We start from the raw sequence: 19,889 nt of genomic DNA, 5'->3' as shown, positions 1-19,889 counted from the left end.
AGCTCCTGCCAGGAAAGCTGGGCTCCAACCAGCAGGAGGCTCCCCAGGAGCGGAGGCCCATAGGAATGGGGGCAGGGGGGTGGAATCCAGACCTCTGACCATCTCCTGTGTGCCCAGGGCTGTTCCTGGTGGAGAGGGACATGGTGGAGGTGCATGTGACATGCGCCTGACCGCCAGAAGCTGCCTGCTGGCATCAGGCCAACACTGGGCAACTGGAGAGGGCAAAAGAATTTGCAAGTGGAGTAACAGGTCTAACACCCTCCAGTCCCAAGGTCGAGGGAGAAAGTTCAATTCTCATCACAAAGTCTTGATTAGCTGTTTCTTTTTGCAAGACTGCAGTGAGAGCTGGAGTTGAGATGAGTTAATATTCTTTTGCCCTTAAGTATTGAACAAAGAGATGCCCATTGGAAATCAGGCAAAATATGCAGTCTCCGCCCTTACCCTTGCTGAGCCAGCATCCCCAGGTGCTGCCCTGCCACTCTTTTCATGTCCCATGGCGCCCTCACGGGTCCTCTCCTCCCTGTTTGCATCTCCAGGTTCTCCCTTTCTGCTTCCGAAGACTCACTCTGGTAAGAGGAAAGGACACTGAGTGAGAACTTGTACAGGCCTAACCCAGCCTGAGCCCCTGCTGGTCACAGAATTACTCCCACCAGTGCCCCCCTTTGCTCCCTCCTCTGTGGTTTCTGCTCTGTGAGGATTCGTGGGTCCCACAGGAGAGCACGTGGCAGTGTCTGGAACCTGGGCAGCAGGGGAGAGATGGTGTTTGCGGGCACCATGTGCTGCAGATGGAGAGGAAGGAGGGAAGCCCGGACTACTGGAGCCTCCCCTGTTCTGGTTTCCAGACCTTGGCTGGAGTTGCTGCGCTTTCCTGGCCTCTCTACCTGCCTCTCTCCTCTACACTGGACGCCCTGTGTTTTTTTTGTCCTTTATTTCTAGCAAGACTGAGGATTGGGGCTATTTGAATGAAGATGGAGAGCTCGGCTTGGCCTACCAAGGCCTAAAGCAAGTTGCCAGGTCGAATACTTGCCTTTCTTCCTGCGTCTTCTCTGTCTGTCCTGCCTGCTGTGTCTATGCTTGTGTTTCAGCTGGACTGGATGCAAGGGCATGGGGCACAATTCACGGGGCACGGGGGGTGGCCCCTCTGGCTGTCGTCAGGCACTTTTGTCCAGGCTGTGTGGATGAGGTCGGGGAAGCTGCTTGTGGGGTCAAGGTGATAGCACTTGATGGCTCAGTGGAGCCTTAGAAACCACTTGGTCCAACTCCCTGGCTCTGTGTGTGAAGGAACAGACCTGGGGAGTTTCACATGGCAGCAGGCACAGCTATTTTTAAAACAAGGCTGAGAGGGAAATTTAATTCTGGGGCCTCTTGAGTCTGTGCTGCTTCTCTGCTGTGCGTTGACCATCCTAACTCTGCAGGACCAGCTGAGACTATTGGCCGGATTTGTGCTGTTGGCTGTGCTCCAAGCACAGGGCTCCTGGGAGCCTGCCCTGCCTCCAGCATGCTGGTCGCTATCCCAGTGACTGCCTGGAGCTGACAACGGCTGACAGGCCCTGTGCTGCGCATGCTGCATGTATCAGGTCTGACCCTAGCCACACGCGCATGGGGCGAGGACACTGTAACTTGCAGGGTTTAGGGAACTTGCTGCTTAAGCAGAAGATCCAGAATTTGAACCTGGTTTCCTTTGACACTGGAGTCTGAATCCATAACCCACTGGCCGTCAGCCTTGGGTGAGCTAGCAAGGGAGGCTAGACATGCAGCAGTAACAGCACGGTGGCCACGTCACACACTTATTACCAGCATGCGGCTTTTGGGGGCCATGGCATAGTTTTGTGCACTTAAGACCCCCAACCGTAGGTGGGGCGGTGGTCTCGGGCTTGTTTCCCAGAAGAGGAAACAGGCTCAGTGAGGTGGGAAGTTAGAACTGGAGCCAGGAGCCCTCACGCACCTTCATCAGAGTTCTGCCTGCCGGTGACAGTGGAGGCTCCATTAGAGCAACGAGAGCATCTCTTCTGGGGGAAACAAAGTCCAGGTCAGCTGGTTCTTGAGATGGTGTGTCTCCTGGCTCTGGGGTTCAAACGTGACACCACCACCTGTAAGCAAGGTAACATCTGTCTGCATTTCCTCGCTGCTGGAATGTGGAGAACAGAACCTGCTTCACTGGGCTAACACAGTGAAGCGCTTTGCACATAGCTGGCATGCCGTAAGCACGGAATAAATATTAGCTGCTATTTCTGTTATTATAATGGCTATTATTCAATAAGGTGATATTCCTGCCCCATCAAGAAGTTTGTTTTATTGGAAGGGGGACCCCGCTGCAAAACCAGGAAATTCCTCCTGGCTGTCCGTCAGCAGATTAGATGTGGCTGATACATGAGTAAATGAATACATTCACAGAGCAAAGCAAGCACAGGCCTCAGCATCAGGTCTGGCTTCCAGAACAACTGTGTCACTGGCTGTGGTCTCTCTCTCTCGTCCTTAGTATTCTCACCTGCAGGATGAGGTCGCTTGACACTGGGGAGGGATTCTCCAACCTTGCACAGAACCCTGGGCTAAGTCACCCAGTCTGCATGGAGAGTAAGAAAGATGTGAGTGTAAACTCACAAATCAGGAGCTGGTCCCCCCGGCAGAGTCCCTAAATCCCAAATGTTTCCATTCTGCCTCTCTCGTTACATTTATAATTTACTGGTGAGTACTTTAGTGTATTGCAGCCAAGACTGGATGTTATCCAAATATTATATGTCCTCTAAAATGCTGATATAATTCCCAATTATTCTCCACAATCTTCACAGTATTGCTTTGGTGGTGCTGCCTGGGGTGAGTGGGTGATTCAGTCATTCCTCCACCATTTCTTCATTCATCTTTGTGGAGAAGGCCCTGGGAGCCAAGCTGCTTTGGAGCTGACTGCAGAGGAAAACGTGGTTGCTCCATCTGGGAGCTGACAGTGGAGACTTTCCCCTCTCTTGCTCCCTCCTATCTTGTGGCAATTATCACCTCCCAGAATGATAGAACTACACAAACATGGTGCCTCTTCACCTCCCTGCCTCCAGAGCAGCTGGGGGCTCTGAAAGCTGTTTCCTAGGCATTTCCAGGTTCCCAACTCTGTGCCTAGCTATGGACAGTTGTTGTTTTTTTAATATATCTTTATTGATTTCAGAGAGAGGAAAGGAGAGGGAGAGAGAGAGAGAGAAACATCAATGATGAGTCATTGATTGCCCGCCTCCTACACGCCCCCAACTGGGGATCGAGCGAACCCCAATCGCCTGGATCCTAGGTCAACACTCAACCGCTGAGCCACGCCCAGCCGGGCTGGACACAGTCTTTATCTGCATCTGAAGGAGAGACTGGGTGAACTTCCCCAGGTGGACCGTGGCAGGAAGCTTTGGTGGCACCTTTCACCCAGGGCCTCCTACCTTTCTTTCATGTGAAGTTTACCGGATCAGGAAGCTTGCTCAGATAATTAAGGCCATGAAGATGGCACCACCATCATATTAGTACTTAAATTCCTGAAGTGGGGGCTGCTTAGGAACCTTCATTAAGTTCTTGCCTTCTGTTGTGATGGAATGGGTGGTCTCCCAGAATTGGCACCCCCTGGTCTTGGGCCTTTTAGACAGTCTCCTGAGACTTCTCCCCAACCCTCTCCAGATCTTCTCTAGGTCTCTGCTTCTTCCATCACACCAATTGATCTTAAACCTTCCTGCAGATCATCTGCAAATAGTCTTAGTTTCTGTTTTGATTGGGGGGGGGGGTATATAAATCTGGGGATAAAGTGGGGGTCATAGTGGTGAAGATAAAAAAAGGGGCTAATAATTTCTTTCTAAAACTTGCAGAGAACCTACTCTAGGGAGATGATTAGTTCAGTCTACCAGAGTTTTGTCTTAAGGAGTTTATCCTGGGCTTTGGGGCAGATGTGGATGCTTTTATTTAGAAGATGATGATTTATTTCTGCTGACGACATTTTGGCGTGGAGACACTCTCTCATTCCCAATCCAACCAGACTGGCCCACATGGCGCAGTTGGTTGGGCTTCGTCCCATGCACCTCAGGGCTTCAGGTTTAATTCCAGTCATGGCATATGCCCGGGTTGCAGGCTCAATCTATGGTACAGCGTGTGCAGGAGGCAGCCGATCAATGTTTTGCTCTCACATTGATGTTTCTCTCCCTCTCCTTTCTTCTCTTTAAAAATCAATTTAAAATACTTAAAAAAAAAAAAAAATGAACATGGGAGTGAGGGGGGATCAAGAAAAAGGCCCATGACCAGGGCCGTGTGTTTGGCCATGGTCTCCCCATCCTCCAGGGGGACAGGCTGGCCTGCTTGCCCGATGAGCCGCGCAGATCTTTTCCCCTCACCATCCATCCCATTGGGTTCATGCAGTTGCTGCTTCGTGCTTGGCTGCTCCCCTGTTGCATGTCCGTCTGGGGCCCCTCGGGGGCACTGACCCAAGCCCCACAGTCACCTGCCCTCTTCTTCCTGGTGCAGGTTGCTGGAGGCCCAGCTGCAGGCCCAGAGCCGGGCCCATGAGGAGGAGGCAGAGTGTCTCAGGGCCCAGGTGGAGGCCCTGAAGGAGGAGATGGACCGGCAGCAGCAGACCTTCTCCCAGACGCTGCTGCTCTCCCCGGAGGCCCAGGTGGAACTCGGTGTCCAGCAGGAGATGTCCCGGCTGACCAATGAGAACCTGGTGAGTAGACATGCCCAGTAGGTCCCAGCCCTGGGAAGTCATATTCTAGAAGAAAATGGGACGGGGGATGGCCTTTAGCCAAATGGACAAGGTTCGTGTCCTTGGCTCAGTAGCAGGAACACAGAATCTAGAAACCTCCAGGCAGCAGGGTTTGTGGAGATATTCAGTCATCTATTACGGTGTCACCAACCTCCCCAAAACCTGACAGCTTAAAATAGCAAGTGCATTGAGGTCAGGAATTCCGGTTGGGCACAGTGGGCTGGCTTATCTCTGCTGCACTGGTGTTGGCTGGGGCCAGAGGATCTGAGACAGCCTCATCTGTGTCGGGGACCTTGGTGCTGGCTGTTCTCCTCTGTCTGTCTCTCTCTAGATGCGCTCTCTCATTCACTGGTTTGCCCTGAGCCGCTTTGCATGGCAGCTGACTTCCAAGAGGACAAAAGCAGCAGCAGGGGGGCCTCTTAAAACCTGGCCCCAGAACTGGCACAAGGTCCCTTCTGCCACTTTCTACTGATCAAAACAAATCCCATGGCTAGGCCAGATAGAGTGCATGTTGCGGGAGGGGGGGCACTACTCCTCTTGCTAGGAGGAGTCAAGGAGGAATTGTTGGTGGCCCTCCTTGCTGGCGGTTACCAAAGAAGCCCTGGCAGATGCCAGAGAAATGGAAGACAGTCTGTCCTCAGAGAGCTTACAGGTTAGTAGGGGAAACAAGACATGTAAAAAAGAAGAGAAAGAGAATCATGTTTCTGAAAACATGGTTCTACATGGGATTAACAAGTGTTACAGAAAAAGACCGACTTGGAAGAGGCTGAAGCTAAGGCAGGAGGCACGAAGGGACATCAGCCATGTAGATGGGTGGAGAGGAGGAGGGAAGGGCATGGACACACAGGCTTGGGGCAGGAGTGAGGGGGAGGGCGGGGTGGCACAGGAGGGCCAGCAGCCTCCTGGAGCTGAGTGTGCCTGTGGGGGAGCAGCAGGAAGTGCCCAAACCACCCCCTGCAGGCTCACACACCAGCAGAGCTGCCAGTCCAGGAGCATTTCCCCTTAAAACCAGGTGGCCCCATGATGGGTGACCAGTTCACTGAATCCCGAGAGGGACAGTAGGGCACTGGACCACAGGTCCCTAAATAGGACTTTATACAAATGATCTGCCTTCCACCTTCCCACCATTTGTCTCCCTGTCTCCATCTGCATGCCACTATCTGTCACACACAGGTGTGTAAATAGGTAGCTTTATGGAAAGGAATATACATATTAAACTGTTGGACTGGCTTCTGCCAGGTAAAGGAGGCCATGTGGGAAATGCCTTTGCGGGCCCATTCCTGAGGGGCCGTTGGCCAACTGGCATGGTGGGCGACCACCTCACAAGGAGGCTATGCTCTGTGGAGGAACTGGGCCTGCTCAGGACAGCTTAGGAGTCAGCACGGGGCCCCTCTAGGCCCCACTGTGGGCCCTTGGGCCTAAGCAGGAGGAGCCTGGGTTGTAGGCAGGTGAGGATGGAGATTACGAGCAGGACTCCAGCTTTGGGCTGATGGGCGACTTCTTCTGGAGCATGGTCCACGCTATTTACCCAGGCAGAGGCACCGCCGCCAGGGCAGGGGTTTCCCAGGTGAGCAAACATTAGTGCTTTCCTTTGCCAGCTGGCCGAGCACTGCCATCTGCAGGGTGGACAAGGCCACGCACAAGGACCACACCTGGGTGCTGGCTTCCAGCCCAGTGATCACAGGGACACACAGGGCCCTGAGGGAGGAAGGATGTCTTTCTGGATAGCAACTTGAAAAGTTTAGAGATGTCACAGGCATGCTCCTCTGTTTGCAAGATTCCTTATGGGTTGAAATATTTCTTTCATAAGCCATCCGTAATTTTAGCCTCTAGGACTCAGAGCCTCAGTAGCTCCTGACTTTACCACCCACTGTGGCCAGTTCCATGTTCCCTTTCGTTTGTCCTAAATTTTCTGAGAACAAGCTTTTTTAAATTTTTTATTAACACCTTGCTGACTATTTTGAGCCAGAACTTGCCTATGCGGCCAGCTGCTTTTCCATTGTGACTGTTGAGCAAGGTGTTTAAAATTACTTAACTTGTGTCTGCACTTTAATTTATCCCGTGACCAGTCAGCATTAAGATAAATAACTGAAGTCCTCAACAATATGTATAACTAGGTTTGTGGTTCACCATCATCACAGCACTGCGATTGAGAATTTGGCTGATTTTCATCTGTAGACCAGCCTTAAAAATTTGTCACCCAGATGTTTCTGAGGTTCCATGGTGGCATGTTTGCTTCTGTCTTCCGTTGCATTCCTAGTCACAGTGGCTGTAATGGTGATTGAGCGCCCTGCCTCCTGGGCCAGAGGACTTCACCCAGCTAGAATAGGGGTGATATTAATGCTATTCCAGGCCCCAGTGGGCTGATTGCTCCCAACGGCCATGGGTGATAGGAATTGGCAGCCACAGAGGGGCATGGGCCAGGGTCCTGGTTTGCTTCTGGGCCCCAGGTAATCTCACTGGCCTGCTGGCTCTTCCAGCTGAGTGCCTCCCCCAACTGTCATACTGTCATTTCCTTCCTAGGGCACTGCCCACACATCTGGGAACCCTCAGGCTAAGTATCTCTGGGGGGTTGGCCTGGCAAGCTGAGATGCTGGGCCTAGATAACCATGGAGTTCAGGGGGCACCAGGCAGCCAGAGCCAGGAGTTGGTCCATCTTGATTGTGAGAATGAACTCTGACCCACCTCCTGCTTCCTGGGTGCAGACCAGGGAGAGGTGAGCTTCGTGGGCGGGCCTCCTGACCTGTCCCGGAGCTTTGTCATTGTCCTCTGGCCACGCTACACGAAAGGAGTCTACCCCTTGCCCTCCAGGGCAGGGCAGGAATGTTCTCACACCGCACCCTTCTGCTTTTAGGACCTTAAAGAACTGGTAGAAAAGCTGGAAAAGAATGAGAAGAAACTCAAAAAACAACTGAAGATTCACATGAAGAAAGTCCAGGACCTAGAAGGTAAGGTCCGGGCGAGCGTGCTCTGTGAGGCACAGGTGCGCTCGGCCACGCCCGCCCCCGCTGCACTCCCCACTCCCTGGCTGCCTGGGGCCTGTGCCAGCTCACGCAGGGGACCCAATCATTCGGGCGCCATGAGCTCAGCCTGGCTCAGCTCGCCAGGATCTGGACTGAAGACACAGGAATACAGCAGGTGTTGGGTGCTTACTGAGCTCTCCTGGGCTGGAGAAAGGGGCAGCCAAGACAGTGGCCCTGTGGTCCTGCCCTCAGGGCTTAAAGCTGGAAGGCCGGACTTTATGTTGTGAAAGAAAGCTACATAACACGAAGACACACCCCCCCCCCCAGGGCCTCACTCCATGCTATGGTGTCAGGAAGGAGAGAGGGCAGTTCTGTGATGAAACTTCCAAACTGGAACCTGGCCCACAGAGGTCAGACATATTTAAATTGCTCTTTTAGAAACATCCAGAACGTTCTCTCCCTTTGACGCTCTACTGCAAATCTAATCATGCCACCTTGCTCAGAACCCTCTCAGTCACCTCACCACCTGGATACCTCCCCCCTCCTTTCATCTTCAGTTCAGGAGCTGCATCCCAGGGAGGGCTGAGTCGCAGCTTTCACTGTCCTAATACCATGTACCTGTGGGGCATAGCTCCCATCATAGGTGTTTAATCACCTGCGTCTGTCCCCCTGCTGCTCTAGACAAGGCTCTATGAGGGCAGGGCTGTCAGTCCTTTTCAGCCTCGGGCCATCCATTTCTGCCCCGTTTGCCCTTCTATTTTTGGATTTCTGTTTTCTATTCCTGAGTTTCATTCTCCTAGTCACTCAGGTGGTGGCAGCAGCAGTTGCTGGTGCTTTTTTGATAAATGAATGTGTACCATGTTGAAACTGCTCAGCCTTGAAGATTGGGACTCCCTCTCCTTGAGTGCTTCTGTGTCCACCCCTCCTCCCCCACTGTGACCAGCTGTCTTTCTGCCCAGCTGCCCAGACACTAGCCCAGAACGGGCAGAGGCGCCATGAGCTCAACAGGCAGGTCACCGTGCAGCGGAAAGAGAAGGACTTCCAGGGCATGCTGGAGTACCACAAGGAAGACGAGGCCCTTCTCATTCGGAATCTGGTGACAGGTCAGAACCCTCAGTGGCACCCACCCATTCCTCTGCCCACCCACCACCAGACACCCCACCCTCTTCATCCCCCCGTACAACCCCTATTCACACTCCCCTTCACGCCCGTCACCTCAAGCTGCTGCATTTCGGGCGAGTTCCTGGGTGATGCTGCTGCTGTGGCTTGTGTGGGGGCCGACATGCAGGGGTCTTGGGAACCGCTGTCCTCGTTAGCCCTGGGCCTGGTTTGTCAGCTGTACAGGTTCCCTCTCCTCTGGTCTCATTCCCCATCTGGCTTGAGCACGCCCATCTTCCCCCATCTAACTGGGCACCCAGCCCAGTGCAGCAGCTCCCTGCACAGCCAGAGGGAGCCTCTTAGAGGAGAGTGTCTTGGCCTCTGGGCCCTGAGCCATTAAGCTCCATTCTCTGTGGTGCTAGTTCTCCGGTCTGTAAAGTGGGGATGAGGCTACTGACCCCGCCCACCCCAGCACAGGGAATATAACACAAGTGACTGTGCTACATTAAAGCCACAGAACCCTTCTCAAATATGAGGAATCTGAAGTGGTAACTTTGGCAGGGGCATTTGAAGCTCAAGGAAGAGGTAAGCATTGTTCTAGAGGAATTTAAGTTTATTGAGGTCCCACTCTGCTGAGCACTGTGCAGGGGGCTGAGGGCTACAGGAACAAGGGAGCGTGACTTCAGTCTGGCGCAGATTTTTTTCAGCTCTTTGCCTTGGGAATGTTTAGTAGCAGAGTATTTTGCTCTTTTTATAAAGGATAAATTCCCCCACAGTTGTCCAATTAAACGTGACATAAGTTCATCTTAAACTTCCTTACATAGGCTGCATGTTGTCCAAATGCTAAGAATGAACCTTTGATCTCTCATGAATGAAACTCAAAGTTCACAGCATCAGAATAAAACATAATCACAATGGAGACTGCGTGTGCCAGTAGATGGGTGGCCCCTTCCCACTGTCATTGCTCAGATGGATCAAGGCAAGGTCATCTCCTGCTAAGCCGCCTCAGCACAGCACCCAGTCACCTTCCCTCCAAAAGCCCCCATCCAAGTGAATGCCAAGACTTTACTGTCCACCCCTTAGGTCCCCAGCACTGGCTAGTTGCTGTGTAGGACTGAGAGAAGTGAGCAATGGCCCTCACTCCCAAGATGCTAAAGTTCAGCTGGGTAGACCAAGGAAGCTCTGGGAAATGGGCCTCAAATCATATGCCCTCAAGTAGAACATTCCTAGACAGGTCAGGCTGTTGCAATCTTGGCATGGGTCAGGCTCGATGCAAGAAGTTATAGGTTGGAAATATGGGCTTTAAAATATATTTTTCTGAATGAATGTTACTGGCATTATACTTAAAGCCAAGGGCCAAGCCACAGCTATCTGTTGAGCCTATAAGCTGCCCAAATGTTAACCATGTACCCAGAGTATTAAGGCCTATAGTTAGCATTTACCTTGAAGGGTAGGATGTATTTGAGGGCACAAACTGGAGATGCTGGTAGAAGATCCCCAGCCCTGTCCCAGGATCACCGGGGCAGAAGACTTGAGGGTGTTGCCCCTGCTCCTCCCCCTAGCCCACCTGCAGGCGGAGAGGTGGCTGCCCCTCAGTGTCATTCCAAGCCTGGAGGTAACTCACGAGGCCTAGGCTGGGTGGAGATTGGGAGTGGGTGTAATGAGAGTGAAGGGTGAGGGCTGGGGACAGAGCACTGGGCTCAGAGCGCTGGGCCAGTGAGCACACCTGGCGTCTGATGCCCCAGGCCTATGCCCAGGCCTCGCTGTCACCTGCATCTTCCCTTCACACTGGGCCTGTTCCTCCTCTTCCGAGTTCCTGCCACCACTCATGGCTCTGAGTCTGGCTTACTCTGGCAGGAAAGCAATCTGACAGCTTCTCCCTGGCCCTCCCGGGGCTTTGGCAGGGAGGGCCAAGAGGCGAGTGGGTGCCTGGGGTTCATGGGGAGTCCCAGCCCCCTCCAGTGCTGTCAGAGCACACCTGATAGAGGCATGGGGTGCAGGAGAGAGCATTTGAGGGACAGAGGGGATTGCAGTAGTAGCTGTCCCCGACAGTAGCCAAGTTAGCACTGACCAGGAGAGGCTGGTGGGACCCATTTCAAGGGGTGGCACTGGGGAGGGGAGAGACTGGCCGGCCAGTCTGTCTCAGAGCCTCTTGATCTGTCAGCTCTGAGAATGTCTGGGCAGGCGCTAGCCAGGAAGACCGTGGGCTGTAGGCCCCCGCCCACTGGCTGTCTTCAGGAATGTACAGTTTGCCCATGTTTCCTGGGACAGCCCTCTCATTCCTGCTGCTGAAGAGCCCCTGGTGCCCACAGCAGCAAGGGCTAGTGAGACTTCTCGCCCAGTGGGGGAGCCAGTTTCTGTCTTCACTTGCCTCTGGCGCGGGCCCCTTCATGAGGACCAAGGCCTCTGTGTAAATTCGGGTGGGGAGCTAACTATGGGCTCTTTTCCTCAGTGTTGTAAGGACAAGGCCTGGAGCCTGTTTTAATATTACAGACCAGATGCTTAAAACCCCCCCCCACACACACACATCCCTAGTTTCTGGAACTACTGGCAGTCAGGGTCAGAGGAGTCTATGGATCCCTGGGTACGGCTTCTCCCCTACTCCTCTCCAACCCCCATGCGCAGTCATTCTCAGGTGAGCTACAGTAAGACATGGAAAACGTTTGCACTTCAGACCAGGATTCTCTCAGCCTCAAGCGTCCACTATAACTCTAACCCTTGCTGTTTGTCGCCATTAGAGCTGAAGCCTCAGGCACTGGTGGGCACAGTGCCATGTCTTCCTGCTTACATCCTCTACATGTGCATCAGGCACGCTGATTACGTCAACGACGACCTCAAGGTGCACTCCTTGCTGACCTCCTCCATCAACGGCATTAAGAAGGTCCTCAAGGTACGTGTCCCACACTGAAGGGGTGGTTTGCAGTGGACTGAGTGAAGCCCGCGCCATATGGTTGTTTCTCCATCTGGGTTTTGCAGTAGCGAGGTCTCCAGGCTCCAACTCTGACAATAAATGACAGAAGTCAGCAGCAGCTCACCCATGTAACTGGGATACCTGGGCAGTTCCCAGAGAAGGATGCTCAGGCTCAGAAATGTCAGGAAGCGAAGCACAGAAATCCAGTGCAGCCCTCCAGGGGCTCCCTGCCGAGCCTCCAGGGAACTCCAGTGACCAGGGCTGTTAGGAAGACATCCATCCTCAGCAGAGAGTGGGCTGGCCCCACCGTGAAGTGACGTTCAGGGAACCAACCTGAACACAGACCCTCTCCCAGACTTTTCCAAGGGGCTGGGTGCCTGCTGCTCAGGGCAGTGGCACAGGGAGGGGTGCTCCCATTCATCAACCCCCAAGGTGACGCAGCCTGAGCCAGGACAGGGCTGCTCACAGGGCACTGACGTGGTTCAGGAATGCCACTAAAGGCACAAGGCTCTTCCCAAATGTACTGGCAGCCACTGCAGGACCAGGCCAGCCTGTAGGGAGGTGAGACCTGGCCATATAGAGGGCCAAGAGGGTGGGAGGTGAGATTTTTATACCTCCCAGAAGGCCCAGGCCCCAGGTGGTACTGCCTTGAGAGCATGTCTTATTCAGTTCTATTTTTTTAAATGTTTTTATTAATGTTTAGAGAGAAAGGAAGGAAGGCGAGAGAGACATCGATCAGCTGCCTCCTGCACGCCCCCTACTGGTGATTGAGCCTGAAACCTGGGCATGGGCCCTGACAGAAATCAAACCAGCAGCCCCTCCGGTCGTGGGCTGAAGCTCAACTGAGCCACACCAGCCAGGGCACGGCTTCTTTAGTTCTTATGTAAGCAGCCATTTATGGATGCAAGCCATCCCCAAAAAGCACTGAGTCCAGACCAACCCTCCACCCCACTGGGCCATGCTGCCTCCACCTTTCTCCTCTGAGCATGCTACAGCTAGCCTTTAACTCTTAGTTTCATGCCAGTTTTGCCTCAGTAACTGCACCCCCTTCCCTGCCATGGGCTCCACAGGCACTTTTATCCACTCCCAGTTCTAAACATGTATCTACATGCAGGCAAATCTCAGATTTGTGTCTCCTGCCTCTACCTTTTTCATGAGCTCCAGCTGGGGGCCTGGGCGAGTCTAGGGGAGTCTACTGACTTCAAATGTCACTTCCTAATCACCAGGCTCAATTAGCATGCCCAGCCCCGCCCATCGCCTGTCAACTTCCTTCTTTTATTGTCTTCATAGCTCATACCTCTGATACTTAAATAATAAAATGTTACCTGGCAGAATGAGTTCCATGAAGTCATCAGTTTTAGTGCAGAAACCGGTGCAGCTGTTTGGATTGTTGAACAGCCTTTGTCATTTAGTTATGGTTTGTAGCCATTTTTCAGAGAGTGAACCCATGAGCCATCCAACCTCTAGATAAATGAGATTCCAGAACATCTCACGGGCATGTTCCTTCATCTGTTTTGGTTCACGGACAGTTCAGACCTGCCAGGACCACCAGCCCAGGGCCACTGAGGTCAAGCTTCGTCTGTCATTTGGCTTTGTTTTCTTCAGCTGTAGAAGCAGCCTGTCTGTGGTGTGTGCACACCACTGGTCACAGGACCAGGAAGAGGGGTCTGTATACCATCCCCAGTAGTGGAGGAATGGTAACACTGCCTTTTGGCAGTGGGTCTCATCTCTGTGAATGGCAAGTACCTGCCTGTTGTCAGGTCTGCTTGGGACATGCTGGGTAAGAGTGGGAAACATGGAAACTGAAGTAGCAGGTAAGCATTTAACCAAACGGGAACCGCTACTCATAAGGAGAGATGTCTCTTTGTTTTCACAGAAGCACAATGACGACTTTGAGATGACATCATTCTGGCTATCCAATACCTGCCGCCTGCTTCATTGTTTGAAGCAGTACAGTGGGGATGAGGTGAGTGCTAAGATGACAGGCCCAATCCCCCAAAGGACACTTAGAAACTATTCAAGTGCCCCAAATCCTCCACAGTTAGGTCTTCGTTTCCTTGGGCATAGCAACATGTATTCCACCTCAGAGCACCTCAGATCCAGGACAGCCTGCTTTGTCCCCATATGCGTCTCTCCTAAGGAAAGGAGTAAGGTTGGGGAGCCTCCACTGAGACCCCAGGCTATGGGCATGCCTCACTATACCTGGTAGCTAGAAGCAGGAATAAGGCAGGCCCCAATGATCCTGAGAGTCCCCAGAGAGCTCCCTGCATCAAGTAAGGAGAATTTGAAAGTGAGTTTGCATAATGCACCCCTTGTCTGAGAGTACCTGGGAGACTCTAGGCAAACCCTTGTAACTCTAAATTTCTGAGGCAGCCCTAGAAGGGCCCCATTTCAGTGACTTCTGGGAGAAAGCCCAGTAGTCTGGTGTGTCAGACTGTTTCCTAAGCCAACTGATGAGTTTGTCCATTTTAAAGCACACAAAGATGGCCACAAGAAAAGAGGTACAACATAAACAACACATCTGTACAGACTGACCTTGAGGCCCAGCTTCTAGCCAAACCTGATTCCTTGGCCTGAGACCCATCCGACCTCATTAGGTCATGTTCTCCTCTGGGCCCAGCTTTATCTGGAAGTCACCATGCCCAGCAGTGGTCCCTGAAGGAACTTTTCCCATGCTCTGTATTCAGCCCAATGGCCTAGTAACATATGGCATGTTTTCACTCGTTTCACCAGTAAGAGCCCAACTTGTGCCAGACACTGCCCACTCCCAGGTCCCTACAGGCCTCCTCGACTTTCCTGTCTCCCTTTCACACATCTCTTTCTCCACTCTCCCCAAGGGCAAGATGTATGTAAACCAGATGTATGTAAACATAATACAGCAATTTTTAAAGTTTACCTGTATTCCATTTTTTGTGCCAGAATGAGTTTGACAGATTCTCCTGCCTGGCATAATAAAATTATATCCTGTCCTCATCAGTCTTAACCTTTTTGTGATGTGACACAGAGTCTTACAGAACAGCATATAAATACAGAGAGCAAGTAGGATATGGTGAAAGTGACTGGAGGCCAGGAATTTCTGCTAAGCTGGGCAGACTACAGAATGTCAGTAAAGCCAGCCTCTCCTCTGCAGGGCTTCATGACTCAGAACACCGCCAAGCAGAATGAGCACTGTCTTAAGAACTTTGACCTCACTGAATACCGTCAGGTGCTGAGTGACCTTTCCATTCAGATCTACCAGCAGCTCATTAAAATCGCCGAGGGAGTGTTGCAGCCCATGATAGGTAAGCTGGCAATGGGAGATCTCCAGCCCTCATCACGGGTCTGAAGTGAGGGGATGATGTGGTGAGTCTTCCCTTTAGGGAACTGGGTATACTGGGCACAGCTCCAGAAAGCCAGGACCTCCCCAGTGAAGGCAGCTGCAAGGTGTGTGCTGCGTGCTTAAGAAGAGCTACGAAATTTTCAACAGCGTCCCATTCAAATACATAGTACTCAGGTGGAGAATATAGATCATTTTCCTTTATCTCTTCTGTAGTATATTGTATTATTTTTCCCAAAACTAATTTCCATAGGTAATAGAAACTCAGAAAGGTATAAATTCATATACAGTGAAAAATATATAATCCTCTTGCCCATATTATAGATGCTTAATTCATGAAAAAAGGAAAGCATTATGTTCATGTGAAAGAAAACAGTAGGAAACACTCTCTGTCCAGAGCGGTACACTTGGGCATTTAACATGAAACCAGAATTGAAAAGGAAACAGTTGTTTTTGTTTTTCTAAACAGCATTTGGGAACAAATGTTTCCAATGCTGATTCTTTTTTAGTATGTTTTTATTTATTTTAGAGAATGGGGAGGGAGGGGGAGAAAGAGAGAGAGACATCGATTTGCTGCCTCTTGCACACCCCCTTCTGGGGATCGAGCCCACAACCCAGGCATGTGCCCTGACGGGGAATCAAATGTGACCTCTTAGTTCATGAGTTGACACTGAACAGCAGAGCCACACTGGCCGGGCAGCAGTTCTTTTTTAAGGTAAAAGAAGAATGACACTCGCTGTTCCATACAGGCTGGGGTGGAAATGATTCCGTGGACCTACATGTAATGCTTTCCCCAGGTTCTTACAACATAAATAGTTTCGAAGCGAATTCCAAGTAGGACAGAGTCCTTCATCCGGTCCAGAATTATATCCTTAGGACAAGGTTCATTCTAAATTCTGTCTGAAAATCTTGAAGCACCAGTTTGTTCTCACCAGACACAGGGAGAACTGGGATACCTCATGACTCAGAAAAATGTGACAGCTAATAGTACCAGTTCTGGAGTTGGACAAATCCTGGCCCTGCCACCTCATAGCAATGTGACCTTGGACAAATTATTTAGCCTCTGTACGCCTCAGTTTCCTCATCAGCAAATAAGTTGTTAGAAGATTAAAAAATACTGAACCTGAAGTACCTGACATGTAGTCAAGTGCTGCACAATAAATATAACAGACCTAACATAACCTAATATTTGCACAGTCAGTGGCTCACGTGGAAGAGCTGTTCAAACACCGGTAGGATGATCTCTAGTGGCAGGGCCAGGACAACACCCCCATTTCCCAATTCTCAAACTGGGGACTCAGCACAGAATCGAGTTGCTACGTGCCCATTTTCTTTGTCCATCCCCAATAAATTTAAGTGAAAATTTGGTCAACAGCTACCTTCTTCCATATAGAGATCAACACATTAGGAATTTCTGTGCTGAATGCTGTAAGTTGTGAACATGTCGACACTGTGTACCTCTGATGGCAGGCCTTTGGGGACATGCCAGCTTCTGTAACAGTGCTTTCCTTCCAGTCTCAGCCATGTTGGAAAATGAGAGCATTCAGGGTCTATCTGGTGTGAAGCCGACGGGCTACCGGAAGCGCTCCTCCAGCATGGCAGATGGGGACAACTCATACTGCCTGGAAGCCATCATCCGCCAGATGAATTCCTTTCACACAGTCCTGTGCGACCAGGGTCTGGACCCCGAGATCATCCAGCAGGTGTTCAAACAGCTCTTCTACATGATCACTGCGGTGACGCTCAACAACCTGCTCCTGCGGAAGGACGTCTGCTCCTGGAGCACAGGCATGCAGCTCAGGTAGGAGGCGTCGCCTCAGCCACGGGTGGAGGGGGTGCACCCCAGCCAGAGTCAGAGCATGAGACATGTGCTTCTGAAAGTGAAATGCAAATCTGACATGACAGTCCTTGTCACACTCAGTGTGCAGCTCAAACCCGTCACCTTATATGTGGATGAAATTCATCAAACACTGAGATGGTGACTTGGTAAACAAATTAGTTCAAAGCTTAAAGATATTTACATACTCTGACATAAAAACGTATTACAATGTGGGTAGGTCAGAGAGAAAAATCAATGAGTTAAGTGCCAGGAAGGTGCACATAGAAATATAAACACAGCATGGGGCAAAAGTAGGTTTACAGTTGCTTGTATGGCAAATACAATAATTAATAGGTAATAATACAAGAATAAACTGTTTCATATACTCACAACTGTAAAACTTTTCACCCCACCCTGTATGTTCATGAATCTTAAATATTAGTTGTTTTAATTCAATCTATTTAATTCCTCTTTTCCTCATTAACTTATACAGACCCTTCAGGCACTTTCTTTTGATTTTAGGCACCTAGTCATTCAACAAAAGTTACTTAGTGCCAGGCACTTCTCAAGCTGTGGCCCATGTGGGATAAGTGAGAATGAGAACAGTAGTGGCAGCGAGGCTGCAAATTAAACACAACAGGTGTGCTCATCCCAGTGAATTAGGAGGACCGGCCTAACACAGCTCACGTTTACTTCTAAGGTACAATATAAGTCAACTTGAGGAGTGGCTTCGAGGAAGAAACCTTCACCAGAGTGGAGCAGTTCAAACCATGGAACCTCTGATCCAGGCAGCCCAGCTCCTGCAGTTAAAGAAGAAAACCACTGAGGACGCCGAGGCCATCTGCTCCCTGTGCACCTCCCTCAGCACCCAGCAGGTACAGTCACCACATACCCCATCAGCAAGGCACTCAGAGCAAGTCCAGCTTCAGTCCAAGTCTGTTCTTGCCAGTGGGTTTTGTTATTTTTAGTATTGCACTTCCAGCCTTTCTTTTCCCTAAGGATACAATTCTGAAGTTGCAGCTGATGGAATGTTCCAAAATGAATCAAACACTACTTTGGTCTATGAAATGAGATGCCACTGTTTTCCACTAACTTTCTGCTGTTTCTTGCTCACTTAGATAAGGTACTAAACCCACAAAACATCAACCTTAAGTACAAGCATTTTTTAAACAATGAATCTGGGATGTTTCTCACCTAGAAATTTAAATTTTTTTCAGAAGTTGACAGCATCAGGCATTTGGCATTATATATTTTTAAAAGCCATTTATTTATCTTTATTGATTTCAGGGAGAGGGAGAGAGAGATAGAAACATCAGTGATGAGAGAGTCATTGATCGTCTGCCTTCTGCACCCACCCCCCCACTGGGGATCAAGCCCACAACCAGGGCTTGTGCCCTAAGCAAGAATTGAACCACTATCTCCTGGATATCTAGGTCAATGCTCAACCGCTGAGCCATGCCTGGCCAAGCATTAAACAGCTTTCTTTACAATTATAATTTCATTAAGGTCATGTCTTCACTTAGAATCCATTTCTATAGTTTTAAATAAAATCATTAAGAACCCAGAGTTGTTTAAGTGTCCCCCTCCCCCCCCACCAAATTGTATTTATACTAGGACTTGGTTGCAGAGAGATTACTAGTATATGAAAAATAAGTCCTGTCCACACACAGAATTACCTTGCCCTCCATCATGGGAGTGCCTATTTAGAAATGGGCCACCACAAGGTGGTCAAAATGAGACCAAGGAAATTAGACTTTCTAAATTAATTCATGTACCTTCTCCCTGTGCAGCTCCTAGAGAACAATAAAGTCCAAACTCAGTATTGCAGAGTCAATCGTTTCTTTACCTCTTCCACTAACTACTAAAAGATGAAATACCAAGCTCTTCAGAAAAGTGCTTCCCTTCTATAAATGTACTCAAATTTTTCAAACTTTTTCTCCCTTTTAAAATTATTTAAAATGGAACTGGCATTGATCTGCAATTGGGCAGGCTACTTCCACCAAACAATTGACAGGCAGACAATTATCCTCCATTCAAATAACAAAAAAAATCTATTCCTTTATAAGTGATTTTGGGGGGTGGTAGGAGGTGGGGAGGTGTGGTTAAACAGGTACTCTTTTGAAGAAACCTTTAAATTACTAGATTTCAGGTTTCCTAAAATCCTTATTTTATAAGCCATGGAGCACAGGGGGAGGGATGGGGTGGGGTGGGAGACAGGAATGTGGTGAGAAGGCTCATCTACCAGGCAAGGCTTATGAACTCGTTTACTAAACACAGACTCCTACATTTCAGTCTAGCTCTGTGTTGTGGGTGCTGTCTAAATAGAATTTTAAAGACTGTGACATTGACACAAGAGTCCAATCCTCAAGTGTTGTTATGCTCATTTAGCTCTGTGCTAAACTTTTTTTTTTTTATTCTAACAGATTATCAAGATTTTAAACCTTTATACTCCCTTGAATGAGTTTGAAGAACGTGTAACAGTGAGCTTTATACGAACAATCCAGGTGAGCTTTAAAATCAACTTTATAAATTCGTAGTCGAAAGTATTATTTCATTTGCCACTAGCATGTTACAGAACTATAGCACCAAAGGAAATTAACAAAGCAAGCAGCATGTCAGCCCCAGGCTGAGTGCCGACCCTTTAGTGTGACTGTAGCTGACAGCATCTGAAGGGTGAATCACATCAAGATTACTACAGTGAACATTTCTCCGTCATATGTGGGAAACTCCTCCTCAGCCAGTGGATTGACAGCAGTTCACAACAAGGACAAAGAGAAATGGGGGAAAGAATGAAGGTCAAGGGAGGAACGCCAATTCAGACCAAAGGTGGTTCTCTTAAGTGCAGTGGGGAACAGGCAATGGGTTATTAGAGATCCAGGTCACAGAGGGAGGCAGGCAGAGGCTCACCAACGTGGCTGTCTCAGCAGGCAGGGGGCACTGATGGAAAGTCAGTTACTAGGACACATGTACAGTCAGCTGCTGAAAGGGGAGGAGGAGCTGGATGACAGAAAAGCTGCCACTGAAATATTTGATTTTTTTTTTATCTGACCCAGTACTGATTTTTATAC

The 19,889-nt window shown here is 50.0% G+C and overlaps 1 protein-coding gene and 1 long non-coding RNA gene across 2 annotated transcripts in view; one reads left to right on the top strand and one right to left on the bottom strand.

Moving 5' to 3' along the window:
• MYO5B (myosin VB) overlaps nucleotides 1–19,889 on the top strand; it is a 284,644-nt gene that overhangs the window by 259,107 nt on the left and 5,648 nt on the right. The window contains exons 30-39 of the mRNA XM_087819084.1: nucleotides 937–1,014; nucleotides 4,477–4,675; nucleotides 7,569–7,662; nucleotides 8,637–8,780; nucleotides 11,514–11,665; nucleotides 13,563–13,652; nucleotides 14,817–14,967; nucleotides 16,518–16,803; nucleotides 17,522–17,696; nucleotides 19,245–19,325. Coding sequence (XP_087675210.1) covers nucleotides 937–1,014; nucleotides 4,477–4,675; nucleotides 7,569–7,662; nucleotides 8,637–8,780; nucleotides 11,514–11,665; nucleotides 13,563–13,652; nucleotides 14,817–14,967; nucleotides 16,518–16,803; nucleotides 17,522–17,696; nucleotides 19,245–19,325 — 1,450 coding nt within the window. The remainder of the gene's footprint in view (nucleotides 1–936; nucleotides 1,015–4,476; nucleotides 4,676–7,568; nucleotides 7,663–8,636; nucleotides 8,781–11,513; nucleotides 11,666–13,562; nucleotides 13,653–14,816; nucleotides 14,968–16,517; nucleotides 16,804–17,521; nucleotides 17,697–19,244; nucleotides 19,326–19,889) is intronic.
• Nucleotides 11,200–19,889, bottom strand: part of LOC107546632 (uncharacterized) — a 31,180-nt gene continuing 22,490 nt past the window's right edge. The window contains exon 3 of the long non-coding RNA XR_001604142.2: nucleotides 11,200–11,775. This is a non-coding gene — a long non-coding RNA (uncharacterized LOC107546632). The remainder of the gene's footprint in view (nucleotides 11,776–19,889) is intronic.

The sequence above is a fragment of the Miniopterus natalensis genome, chromosome 7 (assembly GCF_054644295.1).
Source record: "Miniopterus natalensis isolate mMinNat1 chromosome 7, mMinNat1.hap1, whole genome shotgun sequence".
Taxonomy (NCBI): domain Eukaryota; kingdom Metazoa; phylum Chordata; class Mammalia; order Chiroptera; family Miniopteridae; genus Miniopterus; species Miniopterus natalensis.
This window is presented reverse-complemented; position numbering and strand designations above follow the sequence as displayed.